The following is a 16,075-nucleotide window of genomic DNA, read 5'->3' as shown; positions in this document are numbered from 1 at the left end:
GCAAAGGAAGAACGACAGCTCAGTAATGTCAACAGCAGGTCGGGTAAATAAAATGGAAAAGAATAGAATGTGCTGAAACCGAGCGCTTATAAAACTGTTGCCTGCTGCTTCTCTGTAGCTTCAACTGGATTCAACTCTTTGTATTTTGCAGGAGTTGCTAAGCAACCATCCATAACCCATTGGCTAGATTACAGTATAGCAGAGATAAAATGCTGAAGTGCTATCTAATAGATACATAACAACTCATACTGATAAACTGAACCGGGCAGATACTGTTATCAGCTCAGGAAGACATTACTGTAAGACTGTTAGTGTAGATGTTTAGGGAAGAGTCTTGTATATCAGGTTGTGCTATAGGAACTGACACTGTGGTTTGTAATTATTTAGATCAGCTGTGACAAAAAACAACTTTCCCTTTGATGTAAATGAAGGCAGCATTACTGTGGACAAGGAAGGGAGTATCTGTGGTTTGGAACAGGTCCAGATATGTCAGATGTATTAAAGTTTAAATTATTGATGCAGGTTTACACTTCCCTAGACACTTGTCAGTTGTTTAATATTTATAAATAGTCGCTCTTACTGAGTAGCTGAGAAATATCCTCCAGGGTCATGTTGGCATTTTTTTACAGTAACACTAATGGAAGCAAACTGGAAGAGTTGCGTGCACAGGGTTTCCGCTCTTCCTTAAAAACTCTTAAATTAGATTTTCGGGATTTCAGGTCATAAAATGTCTTTAAAAAGTCTTATTTTTAGTCATTAAGTTAGTCTTAAATTCTGAGGAAAGCATAATTGTATGAGAAATATCTCTCCACAGGATGAACCTATTTAAATATAGTTTGGTCTTTGTTTTTCTGGTAATGTTTGATTGGTTCTCCACAGGCCGCCACCTGCTCTCACAAAAGTATTGTTTTACACAATGTTGTCAAAACTAGCAAATTGTAATTGAATTTTAAATTAAAATAAGAGTTTTATCTAATGTGAAGCATAACAGTGGGACACAGTTCGTCACATTTGCCATTTATTTGACTACTTTATGTGATTTTACATATGATTGTTATATAGAGATACAAAAATATCCCTATTAATATTGTCAAGTTGATTTCAAACATGAAGCTCAGCCTGTATGTGCATTCGTTTTGCTGTGGTAAGGGTATTCTATTTTCTCTGTCGAGGTCTTAAAAAAGGTCCTAAAAATCATTAAATTTGACTTCAAAAAGTGTGTAGCAACCCTGGTGCAGCCATTTCTCTCGTGTAAGTCCAGTACACTAAACAGCTTATTATGTATGACAGGCAGGATCTCTGTGAATGGTGATGTCTTAAGACGTCTGCAAATGTGTTTAAATAAAGCATTTTTAAATGGGAATGACACACATTTTCAAACCCCAAAATACAGCCTCCTCTACAGTTTTAAGAAACACATTCATCATAGAGCAGACCCAGCTGACACCTCTCTACATGCTACTTTGGCTGCCCTCCCCTTTGTGTGGCTCCTTCCAAATGAGCCAAATAGTTTTGAAGTGCAGTTTGATTTGCAAAAGAAAAGCAAAACAATTGTGTCTCAAAATTCCACCAACATCATTTCCCCTCTCCGCTGCAGAGATGTACAGAGCCACCGGCGCCTCTCGTCATCACCGGGGCAACATGTATTTATTTATTTATACTTCATCCACACTTGATTCATCTTGTTTAATGGAGAGATTTAGAAATGACAGAGGAAGTAATAATATGTCACCGTGCACTCCAGTTTGTAGATCGGGAATGTTTGCTACATGCCTGTAGCGAGTCCAAACGTTGCAACAGAGTGTTTACTTTGTATTTCTCATGGCAACTGTCAAGGAAACCGATATTGTCAACTTTTTCATGTCCAAAGTTGGAAATCTGTGAAACTGGATCCTCTCTCCCTCAGGTCCTGTATAATTAAAACACTTTGGGACAGAGCGCCAACATCGTCTACCTGCCACGCTGCTTTGTTGTTGTTTTTGGGATCGTAACACCTCAAACCTCACAGTGACCTTTTCCTTAACAAAACAATTAACACTACTGAACTATTTAGTGACACTTGATCTCTACTCGCTTCCAAACTGTATCGCTCAGGTCTTACATCCACGGCGTTGGATTGACAAGCAGATGCATCGGAGGTACATAAGCTGCACCTGTCCCAGCTGTGTCTGGCTGTTCTGACTGAAAGCAATCAGACTTTTAGCCTGTAACCACAGACCTGACATAGTCTGTTTCTCACTTCAAGAGGCCTGACACATGTTGCGGTTTCATGGTTTGCTTATTTACTTATGAGAATTCAGACACGTCATGCAAACACTTCAGACTATTTTAATTTTCAATGACTTCATTTGCCAAAATGACTGGACTTGATTCTCAGCCGCATCAAACAGATTTCATCCTGCAGCTTAAGGACAATATTATCTTACTGCAGATATATCAGCAATAAATCAATTGCATAATAAATCTGCAAGCATACATTTCTCCTAAAAGAATAGACATACATGAATATTACATGTTTATGTTTACATTTTTAACAACATTGTAAACTAAATGCATGATTTATTTTAGACATGTTGCACATGAAAATGATATTACAGCTTTGCTGTTTGATGCACAGTGACCACAGTGTGATAAATGTGCTGCTGGAAACAAACTGTGATGAAATGAACTTTAAAACAATATTGCCTAACAGGTATGAGGAAGCAATGAGTACATCTAAAATGCCTGTCATTGTTTAGTCATAGATATTGTACAACAGCCTGTAAAAATGTAAAGCGTGAGAATATGTGAATGAGTCAAAATTGACTTCTTAAAGAAGGACAAAATGATTTTCTTGTAAATTATTTGTTATTAAGATTATGGGAAGCATGTATAACATTATCATAATGGAAAAAAATTCAAAAAAAACTTGAAAAAGGAAACAGAATATCAGCTGTGGTTAATGCAGTGGTTTGTCTTGTGTCTCCTGTAGCTTAACACAACTACAGTTTTACAGTCTTGCAGTTACTACAGCAACCTGACCTTTAAAGCTTGACCTCAGTGAAACTTGCAGACATCAAGGACCTGCAGTGTGCAGTGGATAACTGCCCAGAAATGATTGGGCGTTCAGTTCAAAGGTGGCCACGTACTTCCTGTTGGTTTGAAGACGTTTTTGCAACTAAATCGTCGTGTGTCGAAGTGCAGACGACTTACATGTACTGCGTGCGTTATAAACGTGGTTATACCTATAGCTGCCGTGCATTTTTTCCCGTCTTGGCTGTAGACACAGAATGCAGAGAAGCAGTAGCAGAGAATGCTGCCTCTGAGGAAATGACTTGCACACAGGGACTGGCTTCATGACACAGTGAAATTATCTGCCAGCCGTGGGGTGGGGTGGATCATTTCCTGTATTGCTATGCTTGTGGGGAGATCCTCGTGCGTGTGTGCGTGCATTTGTACGTGCACACGCGCCCAGCAAACCCCTCTCCATCCCCCCGCCATGTGTACTTTTTTTTCCCTTAAATAGTAGTTTTGTGTGAGGTCAGTCCTTTAATGGGGAAGTGAAGTTGAGATGATGAAACGGAGTGTGCAGATCGTTGCAGACTGACTGCAGCCGAGCGGAGAGCGATGGAGAGAGCAGGAGGAGAGGTAGATAAGAGCGGCAGAAAAAGGGCAAAACAGACGACAGAAAAGTGGAGGAGAAATTAGTAGAGAGGAAGTGAGGGAGACATAAAAAGAATCGTGCCATCCTGTCCAGTACAGTAATGATGGTAGAGCGAGAAGAGAAAGGAAAAAAAAGGATTGGAAGACAAGTTTGAAGGAAACCAGTTTAGCCCACTGGGTCAAAGTGGGGTTCTTGTGTTCTTTGTTGTAACGTTTGGCTCGGTCCAGCTCCTCATTGACCGTTCAGGAATGCATAGCTGACAAATGTTGATAGATGACTTCCTCATTGTTACACACTGTAACGATTAGGGGTTTGCATCAGTCTGTCTTTTGCTTATTTAATGGTTTCCCTACATCGCCCCGGGTTAAACTATGTCCATTATGGAATGACTGAACGCTACGAATCGTAAACTTGAGCTCAGTTGAACTAATATGCTGTTGCAGTTCAGTTCTCAACCTCTGTTCCTGTTCAGACTGTTGCGACACACACACACACACAGACACACACACGCACACAAACACAGTTCTCAAACTGGACCGGAAGACCACCTATAGCAACACTCAAACTCCTAAATTGATTCAGATCTTGATGCATGGACTGGCGTCAGCCAACAGTTAACCTTGAGGATGGATTTAGTATCTGGTGTGTTTGAACATACAGGAGCACAGTTTAGGGAGGGAGCTGAAGGTTGCAGAAAGTTTTCTTCAAGTACATCATCCTCCTCAAAGTGGACGGACTGTGCGACCTAACCGCTTACCAACTAAAAAACCCCTTTTATGAGAGGCTGTCTTTACACATGTACATGATAATTACACATCTTCAATCCCAGGCATATGAAGCATTCTTTTGCTATTAGTTTGATTCCTTAAAAAACAGATGTGTTGACTAATAGCCTTTGTGGCAGCTTATAGGAAATTGCAAGACAGCTGATGCTAACACGGATCCCCCTTTAAAAAGCAGTTTCTAAGATCAGACACAAATAAGTAAAAAGTACCATATGACCACGTGTGTATGTGTATGTGTTTAATAAATGCAGGTCTGAATCAGTGACTACATACTGTGTGACATCATCTCTTTCAGACTAACTGCTTCCAAAAGGTCACAGACAACAGTGTATTTATCACTTGTCAGCAGATGAATATCATTGACAGAATCAAGTAGGCAGATGCTGATGGAAAAATTAGTCATCCTCTTCCTCTCTCCCTCCCTCCCTCCCTCCCTCTCCCTCTCTCTCTCCTTCTCTCGAGGAACAAAGCTTTCTGTTCAAACCGTTTTTGTTTTGTTTTTTCGCATGCAGTCGCTGTTTGTGTATGCAGTCAGTCAAGTCGATCGCCGTTGAATGAGGGCGAAGCTGTTAGTTTCAAACTCGCTGTGAGCGCTGATGTGGAACGGTTTTTGTTCTGCGTGGTGATAAGAGGGTATACAGAAAATGGAGCTCTCCCTAGAAATACAGTCAGCGGTGTTCGACTCTCACACGTTCAATTTCAGTATAGGCCCACCGCTGTATGAGCAGCTGGTCGCCGCTGCTGTTGCTGGTTGGTTTCACCTAATGTTTAAGTCTGGAACAATTCGTTTTTTGTTTAGTTTTTTTTTCAATGCGGCTGTGTAGACGTCATTTGTCATCAAGAGTGGAAGTAAAGTTTGTCAGTGATGACACATTTCCCGTTTACTTGGGCGATATCAGATGTTCACACTTTGAAAATCATGAATACATGATGTCCATCATGAGACTACATGATTATAATCAAATATAACTGAGAAAATAAAAATAATTTAAAGTTAACTCTGAATATTGATGCATTGGATGTGATCATCCTCTTCTTCCTGTGTGCTAATGGAATTCTGGTGAATAGAGAACAAACGTCCTCGTTGGTCGTGTCATGTTTTAATCAAACCACAGTGAGTTTCGGTGTGACATAACTGTGATCAACACATAGTCCTCTGTGTAAAGAATTTGGTGCACTACTTTACTATGGGAAGAGTGATAAGATGAACTTCATCAGCTGTTCAGCTCCAATAAGTCTTTAAAATGTTTCGGAGAGACAAGTTCACAAATGCCCTTTATGTGTTATGAACAGGTAGTTCAATATTACATCTGTGCCTGTTCAATATTCATTCATTTGTTGATGTTGACATCTTTAACATTGTAATATCAGTGTGACCTCAATACGATGACCTACTTATAACCAAGTGGTGCTCGAAATACATAAATACAGAATATTCAGTTTCACTTTGATTGTAACAGCTGTGCTGTGATCTGACGTTTTGACTTTATCTGCCCTTCACTCATGATATTTGCCACTGTCATTCATCATTTTTAGTGAGAATCAGAAAATGAAATGAATGAATCGATAGCCGGGAAGAATATTCCATGTTTTGTGTTGGTCAGACTTGTTGACAGATTGTCATTTTTTTTCTCTGTAGGACTCCATAAACGCCCTTGTCTTGGACTTGGACTACCCTGCACTACGCAAGAACAAAAACATCGAAACCTTCTTAAACAGATGTAAGTAGTTTTTGTGTGCCAATGAGAATAAGAGAAGGAGTGAGAGGGTACTTACTCTCTTTTAAAGATGAACTTTATTATTGCTGTACACTCACAACATTATTAATTGATACTTTGTTCTCTTTATACTCAGATGAGGCGGTCATAGGACAAGTTCGAGACCTACAGATGAAGTCTGATGACTTTGACAGAGTTAAAGTAATTGGTCGAGGGGCGTTCGGTGAGGTCCAACTGGTGAGTATTCATAATCAGAAAAGTTGTTGGTTTTTTTACAGCTGAACCTAACAGGTGTTTTTCTGGAAGACCACATGTGAAAACAATGTAGTTATATTATAGCATTTTACAATTGATTGCCTCTAAGAATATATGTGAATCTTCCCAAAGTTTACATGGAACTATGAATGTTGTGCTCCAAATATGAATATATTGTACAATGTTGAATAACTAACTGTATAATATCTTAAGGCGATAAGTGATTTGAATTTATTAAAAGGATAGCCCCTTGAGATGTAGCATCTCATTTTCAAGGGGGTCCTGAAGTACCTTTGTCCCTTTTTATACAGCGTACAATCCTGTATCCTGTAATTTAATGCTAAGTGTGTCTATGGATCAAAGTCAGAGATGCTACTAACTCTTAATCACTGTTTACCACCGTCATTCAGGTCAGACATAAAATCTCTCAGAAGGTCTACGCCATGAAGCTGCTGAGCAAGTTTGAGATGATCAAGCGCTCAGATTCAGCCTTCTTCTGGGAAGAAAGGGACATCATGGCCTTCGCCAACAGTCCCTGGGTTGTGCAGGTATGACATTTAAGTCACTGATCAGCTGTTACTAAAATTTCTAGTGCTTACTTTCAGATTTTGGTTTTAGATCACTACTGGTTTATTAATAAGATATGTGTTAATTATTTGAAGTATTGTAGTGATAATGAGAGCTTGTGTTTACCTGTTTGCCTGTTCAGTTGTGCTGTGCCTTCCAAGATGAGCACTACCTCTACATGGTGATGGAGTACATGCCAGGAGGTGACCTGGTCAACCTCACCAGCACCTATGACGTGCCGGAGAAATGGGCCAAATTCTACACAGCAGAGGTGGTGATGGCCCTGGATGCCATTCACTCCATGGGCTTCATCCACCGTGACGTCAAGCCGGACAACATGCTGCTGGACAGACACGGACACCTGAAGCTGGCCGACTTCGGCACGTGCATGAAGATGGACTCTGTGAGTTACACGGAAGCCTCAGTGCAGCAGCATGCCCTGCTTCTGAAAAATATCTTATTTCTACTTCCACCAGCTAACCTACAATGTAGGAACCTAAATGTGTTAATGCCAACAAAATTAACATTATTATGGAAACAAGTGGCACAGCATGAAATCTGTTTTTTCTTCATATAACAAGCAAAAAATGCAAATGAAGTAGTGCTGTTGAGCTGTTTTCAGAAGCTTATATACAGTGTCATCAGTGGTGGGTTCCAAAAATTCTCAGTTGTCAAAGCACATTGTAGGTTTTCTGCTGCAGAGATCCTAAATTCTCATTGTAAGTGTGACCAATCAGCATCAAGCTTGTGCCTTTTTCAACAAAAAAACAAACAGAAAAGCATGAATGTATCTTCATTTTTTGTAACAGTTGAAGACTTGCTTCTCTGGTTGGTACTGATAGGTATTAGATACCCTCATTTAGTTCAAAAGCAAACATCTCACTTAGCAGTCAGTTGTATGTTTGAGATTAATATCTATCCATCAGTTGTCTTGAGATGAGCTGAATAACCTGCTCTGAAGGATATTGATTACTGGAGTTGTGTTACAGACTGGCATGGTGCACTGTGATACAGCGGTCGGTACTCCGGACTACATCTCTCCAGAGGTGCTGAAATCCCAGGGAGGAGATGGGTGTTATGGGAGAGAGTGTGACTGGTGGTCCGTAGGGGTCTTCATCTTTGAAATGCTTGTCGGTCAGTGAGCTTCTCTTAAAGTCCCAATTAGTTAACAGGATGACTGGAGAGATTGTAAATATACTTTTCAGTGTAGGTTATTATAGCTAACTTCCTGTGTTTGCTGTTAGGTGACACACCGTTCTATGCTGACTCTCTGGTGGGAACTTACAGTAAGATCATGGATCATAAAAACTCCCTCAACTTCCCTGATGATGTGGAGATCTCCAAAGATGCCAGGAACATTATCTGTGCCTTCCTGACTGACAGGTATGAAGACCTGAAAGATGGAGACATTACATGACATACACGTACTGCATGTTTACTAATGATGTGGTTTGTGATGCTTTTTGTCAAAGAAAATCAAAGTCTGTATATTTTACTCAGGCTTTAATTTATTCACTTTCAATTGAAAGACTATGTATCAACAGATCATGTTTTCTTGTTGCCACTAAACAGAGGACAAAGGTAGCTTTAATCATTGCCCTACAGCTCATTCAGTCTCTTTGTTTTGAGGGAGGTGCGATTGGGCAGGAACGGCGTGGAGGAAATCAAGCGACACCCTTTCTTCAAGAATGACCAGTGGACCTTTGACACCATGAGAGACAGTCAGTATTACTAAAGTTCAACAAGCAGCCTCGCCTAAACTATAAAATATGAATTTACGTTATCAAATATTAAACAACAATTCCTTTGGAACAGAGGTCGCATTAGAGCACATGATAAAATTATTCATTGGACTGAGGATTTGTTTACTCAGCACTTCCTTTTTCACACTTGCTGTTTTCCTTTCTTTCTCTCTCGTTCTCCCTGTTTCTCAGCGGTTGCCCCTGTGGTTCCAGAGCTGAGCAGCGACATAGACACCAGTAACTTTGATGAGATCGAAGACGACAAAGGCGACGTAGAAACTTTCCCCACTCCTAAGGCCTTTGTTGGAAACCAGTTACCCTTTGTTGGCTTCACCTACTTCAAAGAAAACCAGTACGTCATCAGTTTTTCTGGCTGTTTCTTATCATTTCTGGGACCTCAGCACGTACAGTACATACGTACAGTAAACTTGTGTTGATTCTGTTCATTTCCTTCTTCAGGTTACTAAACATCTCCAACAACACCTCGGCCACTCATGAGAATTCAAAAGGAGAGGTGGGTACTTTCACGTTAACACCCAAATCGAGGTGTGTATTTGTCAGGTGCAGCTCGGGTTGCTGATACCATCCGTCCCTAGCTTCACAGGAAGTCATGTCCACACAGAACAGGCCAGTTGATCAATTCAGCTTCATAAGTCACTCAAGATTATGATGGAAATGACTCTGAAGAGGATTTATTTTTCTGATCCCATGATTTATGATATGCTTTGGTAGAATTTCAGTGTTCTTAGCTACACAAAAGCAGCTTTCAGAGTAAGTGGCTGAGCTAAAAGCTAATCTGGAGAACCCTTGTTAAAGTAGTCTTATTAAGTCTGCCCCCATCACAATCCTCTACAACTTTGAAAGAATAGCCCAGAAAAAGCTCTTTTATAAGATGATGTCTGGGATTTCACTCTAAACTAACTATTAACCCTCATGATAAATATAATACTGTTAATCAGCACTTGCACATTGCCGTTTTTGCAGAGTTAATTACATTTTTCATTGAGACAGTTAAGGCAAGTTTGAAAGCGCTTATCCTCCATGTTCTAGTCAAACCTTTAAAGCTGCTATTATCAATATTTTTATGTAAACAATCGATCAAATGACTAATAATGCTTGTGGTGACAAACTTACAGAGAATTATCACCTGAGGCTGCAGTTCCCATCATTGTTCTGTTTTTACAGCCCACGACTTTGTTGTTTTGGTTCAGTCTCACTGCTCTCATCAGCAGTGTTTCCAGTAACTGTTTACAATGAAAAAGCTCTTTTAAACCCACTGCACACTACCTAACCAGGATCAAAAAAAGTTAGCAAATAGCTGTTGAACATAGTGGACCATTTAGCCATTAAAGAGCCAGATATTTCCCTCAGGAGTTGGTGAGGATAAACAGACAAAACAAAATCTAAATATAGTGACTATTGTACTTGAATTGCTCAGTGATGGGAATCCAAATGAATGCTAATGTTGCTCCATATCTGGGATGGATGTGTAAATAAGCAATTGTTTGCTAACATGTTCATCACAACTCATATGGTGTTCATATGTCAGTGTTTTGTTTACAGCTTCTTCAGCTGCCCCCATGTTGTCATCTGTTGATGCAAGTTGAAAGATGAACTTTGAATGTTCAAGTTAATTACAGATCGTGATGTTTTTTTAGTTGTTCTTCATTAATGTATGCTCCTGACAAGACTGTCAGTTATGTAAATCGCCTCATTGCATCATACATGCTTGAGTCACAGGAAAGATGGGTGACATGATGTAAAGGTTGCTAAACTTGAGTTTACAATTAGCCACCATAAGTCACCAGGACATGTGTGATTGGTTGAGTTTTTCTCCTCTGCAGTGGGCAGCGATGCAGAAGAAACTTCACCACCTGGAGGTGCAGCTGAATAATGAGAAACAGGTCAAAGATGATGTAGAGCACAAATACAGGTACAGAAGCTGTAGAAACATTATGTTTTGTCTCTTTGCACCACTAACAATTGTGCATGGTGACCCTGAATGTCAAAGTTCTCATAAATGTTGACCTCTTTTTCTCTCTGCAGAGCTGCCACTGGTCGCCTAGACAAAATCTCCAAAGAACTTGAGGAAGAGGTGGGTCAATCACTCTGAATCTACTGTGGAGACATTTACAGCACAGACAGCGGTTAATGTCGGAGGTCACTTGAATATTTCTGGCTTCTTCCGTTATAATATTTGCTGGTGCAACGACCCACATTCCCCTCCGGGACTGAAGTTCCATCCTTTTCATTCATTTTCATGGCTTTTCCCACCAACTGTATTTAAGTCAATAATGACTCCTCACTATTCACTTGACCACGTGTCGGTTGAATGCCAATGTGTCGTATCCAGCAAAGTTCACCTGGTTTGCCAAATTCTAACAACCACAGTAAAATGTCTATAGGGATTGGATTTGTATTAACACCCAATTTGATTCTCTGGAACCATTACTTATGAGACGACTTATGAAATCACAGCACTGTGAAAGCAGCCCTATAGAACATGTTGAACAAAGTATTAATTGATTGATTTTAGGTGAGCAGCAGGAAGAATCTGGAGTCAAGCATGAGGCAGCTGGAGAGGGAGAAGGCCCTGCTGCAGCACAAGAGCCTGGAGAGCCACCGCAAGGCGGAGAGCGAGGCCGACAGGAAGCGCTGCCTGGAGAATGAAGGTGACACACAGACTCACAATCCAAGACTTTACGGTTATTAATGTGAAGAAGAAAAAAATAATTTGAAAGGCAATAATCAATTGAGCATGGTCAAAGAATATTAAGACAAGATGTCATGTATTAATATGACACAATCACCCTGGTGCATAATAAAACTTCTTTACAGCTTCCTGTATGAATTTACTTGAACTTTCTTGTTTCCTTGTTAATTGGGACTTGGGAGAGTTTTGATAGATGTTTACAGACTGATAAAGTGGATAACACTGCCATCACCTGGACAGAGGGACTTTTATTTACCAGTGTGCAAACATTATTATTAATGAAGGATTAATACCTGACTATTTACAAGTAAAAAGATTTCTTTAAGATAAGCATTTTAACTTTGTGTGCATCTTTTCTCTTTTCTACTGCTGGAAATTTGGGATGAACAATTAATACGTCTTGCCTGCTGTAGAGCATACGTAAAAAACTTCATTGAAAGAATAACTATTTTTAAACTCTAAAGTAATAAGTTAATTGAAAAAGAATTACTAATAATATATTGCTCTGTGTCCTACTGTGTTGTGCAGTCAACAGCCTTCGAGACCAGCTGGATGACATGAAAAGAAGAAACCAGAATTCACACATTTCCAATGAGAAGAACATTCACCTTCAGAAACAGGTCAGTCAGACAGTGTTTTATTTTGTCTTTGGGCCCTGAATTAGTAGAGCTAATAAGACTTGATGTTTCAATCCCTGTGGTAAGTCTGCACTGTTGATGTTGGCAGTGGGATTGGAGTGGTGAAAGGGAGGGTAGGTACGTCATTGGGGTCATCAGGTGGGCACCTTCCTTCTTTGACGTTTCATTGATAAGCCCATGACATCTCCAGAGGGCTCAACGGTGATACCTGACATCCCAGCTACACCCCCCTCAGTTCCATACCGTCCTACCTTCATCTTGCAGCCCAGTTGTTGTCTTTCCTTTTAATCCAAAGCCAATTACTGTTTTTTCTGCTAAATTTGACAAGGATATGATTGCTGCTTGGAGGAAGCGAGCCCTCACCCCCATTTTCTTCAATAGACAGGTCGTAGATGTAGCAACAAATCCCCTGCATCCCACTTCTACAGGGAAAATCATGGTATTCCAGCTATTCTGGCAGGTTCATTTGCCAGTTCAGAGTACTTTGTCTTTTTTCTTTCATAATCTTCTTGAACACAATCTTCCCATCATACTACCTATTCCACCACATATGCCAGCTTGACTGTTGTGGACCACAGGACCATGTCTGGCCAGAGTGTTGTAGCCACAATGTCTGGGGGAAACACAAGCTTTTTTTCCCAAGTCCACATCCATTTTCCAATCCCGAGCAGTCTGCAGAATGCTTGCATCCTTTTGATGTTATATGGAGTTCTGGAGGTTGGCCGGATGGTACAAATGGTGTGAAGTGGACATTTCCTGCCGATGTTTGTGGGAAAGCATTTGTGGTGGTTCGCCTCTGTTCAAGATTGATGCCAGCTGTCGGAGAACTCGATTATTCCGCCAAGTGTAACGCCCTTGGGTGAGGCTCATAGTGCTTCCTGTTAAAAAGTGCCTTAGCGATGCAGGTGCTTGACAAAAGGAGCAAGCGGGGTCTTCTCCCAACCACTACTTCAGGTTCTGGGGTGTGGGTAGAAGGTCATAAGTGGCTTAGAGAAGTTTCATTTCAAAAAAGAGCTGCCTTCAGTTTAAAAGTATGAAAATTATTCTCAGAGGAAAGTAAACAAATGAAAGTCATAAGCTATTAATTTAGCGATTTTATTTATGAACTTATTTTTGAGTTATACACACATATAATGCATATATAATGTATGTGCACTGTGATAATTCTTTCATTCATGGTCAAAGTGCAAGTAGTCTTGTGCTTGGCTTGTCTACAGCACAGTGTCATGTGTTCGAGTCAGTTTATTGCACTCTGTCAAAGACAAAACCATCAAGACTAAGTGCACATGTAAAGGGTTTTGTAAAACCACAGTTGTTGTCTCTGTTAGCTGGAAGAAGCCAACACGTTGCTGCGGGCCGAGTCGGAGGCGGCGACGAGGCTCCGTAAAACCCAGACGGAGAGCAGCAAGCAGCTGCAGCAGCTGGAGGCCAACGTGCGCGAGCTGCAGGACAAATGTTGTCTGCTGGAGCGCAGCAAGCTGAGCCTGGAGAAGGAATGCATCAGTTTGCAGGCGGCACTTGAGACAGAGCGGAGGGAGCACAGCCAGGGCTCAGAGACCATCAGCGACCTGATGGGTGAGTGACATTAACACTGTATATGACACAGGATTTGGATTAGAGCCAGACTGGTACATTGTCCGGTATTAGATTATCGCAGGTATACTGGCATCAGCACATATGTCAGCTGATAAGTAATAAGAAAATGCAGTACAGAGATGTCTGAGGTGTCTCCATTAGTTTATATATGTAGTATTAGTTTGTCCATCAGAGAGAATTGACGTTTGAATTGAAGTTTATTTTTTCAGTTGTAACTTGTCCCTCTCAGTACATAGTTTTGTCGGGACCGGGGCTAGATTGTAATTGAAAAGTATTGGCCGGGCTCTTATCTGGAAATACTTGAAAAAATTGTAATTTATACTGTTTGTACAGAAACAGAAAAATAAAAAAAATATATTGTACTACAGATACTTTCCCAGAGTTTTAAGATAATTTATAATATTTTCCCAAATGAAATTCTTATCCTTGTCATCTTACAAAATAATATTTGTTGCTGTAAAAAGGAGATATGCACATTCATACTGCAGATATTCAGGCACCAGACTCCAGCTGGTTGATTCATGCTTGACTCTTACTGACCTCTACAGACACACACTGCATTCCTTTTACTGTGTTTCTCTCATATTCGCCTACATCTCATACTTCCCCCTAAACACTGGCTGAACAAACCCACATAACAGAAGTGCTTATACATGCGCTCCTCCCAAACACCTGCGAGTAATAAACACAGCAAACCATAAAGGGGAAGACAGATCATCTATATCTGAATCTGTATACATATTCACCCAGAAAAAACAAAACCAAATAGTGGCATGACTGCAGCGTTATAGGATGAATATCAACAACCACTTCACTGTCTGAAATCCTCCCTGAAGGAGTTTGTGATGTAGTTACCTGTATTTTTATGAGGTGTAAATTCTATTACATGCTTTGGATGAAAATGTGATATCTCAGCCACTCGTTTTCCTTCTGTCAGCTTTCCATACCAGATTTACGAGTGCAGCTATGTGGGCCAGAGCAGTGTGCCACACGAATACTGAGGGCACCAAAGAGCCTTTCAAGTCCTTCCGAGAATCCATTTAGCAAGCAGCACACTGTTTGTGCGTGAGGGAGAGATGATCTGAATTATTTTGTTGAGCTTTTCTGTAAACACGTTTGTCTGGAGGCGCTGTGCAGAGCCACAGTGGCCATTATATAAACAAGAACAAATACATCAGATGTTTTGAGATACAAGGCTGACGCTCCCTTTGTTACACAGGTTCTACTAACCTGAGTATAAAGAGTGAATATGAAATATTCATACTTATGCCAGACCTCAAACAAAACAACACGTGTTTGCTCTAGTGCAGCTGGTCAATGTGCAACAGTAGCAGACTGTGCTGGTCATCTCCCAGCATGCATTTGTGGGACTGTAAAAGGGAGTATGTTTACATCAAGGCTAACAATTCAACCATAATCTGATTAAGGCAGTACTTGAGCAATTTAAACTGTCATATAAAAGCTTTTATCTGATTGTGTTAATTGAGGTGAGGTCACGATCAGAGTAAACGTGCAGTAGCACAGTTAACACGCCCAGGTTTCTGCTCACTCTCTACGTTTATTTAAAGATATAGACCCCTTAGTCAGATTTCTTTCTGCTTTTTCAAACAACATTTAGAAATCAAACCAGGATATTGGAGAAATAGTCAAAATGTTGCCTTAAGCTGATTACATGTTTGAATATAAACAAACTTATTGTGGCACATGGCATTGCCGGAAAAAAAAAAAAACCCCACTAACACCTGGAAGTTGGCCACTACTGCCCAAGTCTTTCTGACGTCAGATCAATTAATACATACAACAAAGAGAAGGACAAGAAATTGAAAACTCCTGACCCGCTTGCTGAGCCTCTGGGTGTGTGGGATCATGTGTGAGCAGAAAGTGTGTGTGTGTGTGTTGTAGGTTATCCAGTATGCATGTGTTAGGGGTGTTTGTAATTTTCTTTCTGAAACAAACTTCTCGGCTCTGTCTCGCAGGACGAATCTCTGGTCTGGAGGAGGAGGCACGTAAGCAGAGACAAGTCCTGTCTAAAGCGGAGACTGAGAAGAGACAGCTTCAGGAGAAACTCACTGACCTGGAGAAGGTAAACTACATCATCAGACTACAAACTGATTTAAAACTCCTAAGGACCGTATTCTGTTCTTTTGGCCTTGGAATGCTTTTCCTGTGAGTCTTGTGTTTCCAGATGTGCCGTTTAGTTTCACTGTGTGTATCTAAACACCTCTGGCCTTGTTTTGTCTGTGCAGGAGAAGAGCAACAAGGAGATTGATTTGACCTACAAGCTGAAGGTGCTGCAGCAGGAGCTGGAACAGGAAGAGACCTCTCACAAGACCACCAGGGCAATGCTGGCAGACAAGAGCAAGATCAAAGTAACCATCGAGGGTGCCAAGTCAGAGTCCATGAAGGGTAAGGCATCAC

At 40.7% G+C, this 16,075-nt stretch overlaps 1 protein-coding gene across 3 annotated transcripts in view; it reads left to right on the top strand.

Annotated features, from left to right (window-relative positions):
* rock2a (rho-associated, coiled-coil containing protein kinase 2a) overlaps positions 1-16,075 on the top strand; it is a 34,894-nt gene that overhangs the window by 10,641 nt on the left and 8,178 nt on the right. For all 3 annotated transcript variants that reach the window (XM_044374809.1, XM_044374811.1, XM_044374810.1), the window contains exons 2-17: positions 6,068-6,149; positions 6,283-6,383; positions 6,812-6,949; positions 7,111-7,371; positions 7,958-8,102; positions 8,213-8,351; positions 8,598-8,689; positions 8,903-9,062; positions 9,170-9,224; positions 10,555-10,643; positions 10,757-10,805; positions 11,247-11,382; positions 11,952-12,043; positions 13,390-13,636; positions 15,634-15,740; positions 15,904-16,063. In XM_044374809.1, the coding sequence (XP_044230744.1) occupies positions 6,068-6,149; positions 6,283-6,383; positions 6,812-6,949; positions 7,111-7,371; positions 7,958-8,102; positions 8,213-8,351; positions 8,598-8,689; positions 8,903-9,062; positions 9,170-9,224; positions 10,555-10,643; positions 10,757-10,805; positions 11,247-11,382; positions 11,952-12,043; positions 13,390-13,636; positions 15,634-15,740; positions 15,904-16,063 (2,053 nt within the window). The remainder of the gene's footprint in view (positions 1-6,067; positions 6,150-6,282; positions 6,384-6,811; positions 6,950-7,110; positions 7,372-7,957; positions 8,103-8,212; positions 8,352-8,597; positions 8,690-8,902; positions 9,063-9,169; positions 9,225-10,554; positions 10,644-10,756; positions 10,806-11,246; positions 11,383-11,951; positions 12,044-13,389; positions 13,637-15,633; positions 15,741-15,903; positions 16,064-16,075) is intronic.

This window comes from Thunnus albacares, chromosome 15 (genome assembly GCF_914725855.1).
Source record: "Thunnus albacares chromosome 15, fThuAlb1.1, whole genome shotgun sequence".
In the NCBI taxonomy this organism is placed as follows: Eukaryota; Metazoa; Chordata; class Actinopteri; order Scombriformes; family Scombridae; genus Thunnus; species Thunnus albacares.
This window is presented reverse-complemented; position numbering and strand designations above follow the sequence as displayed.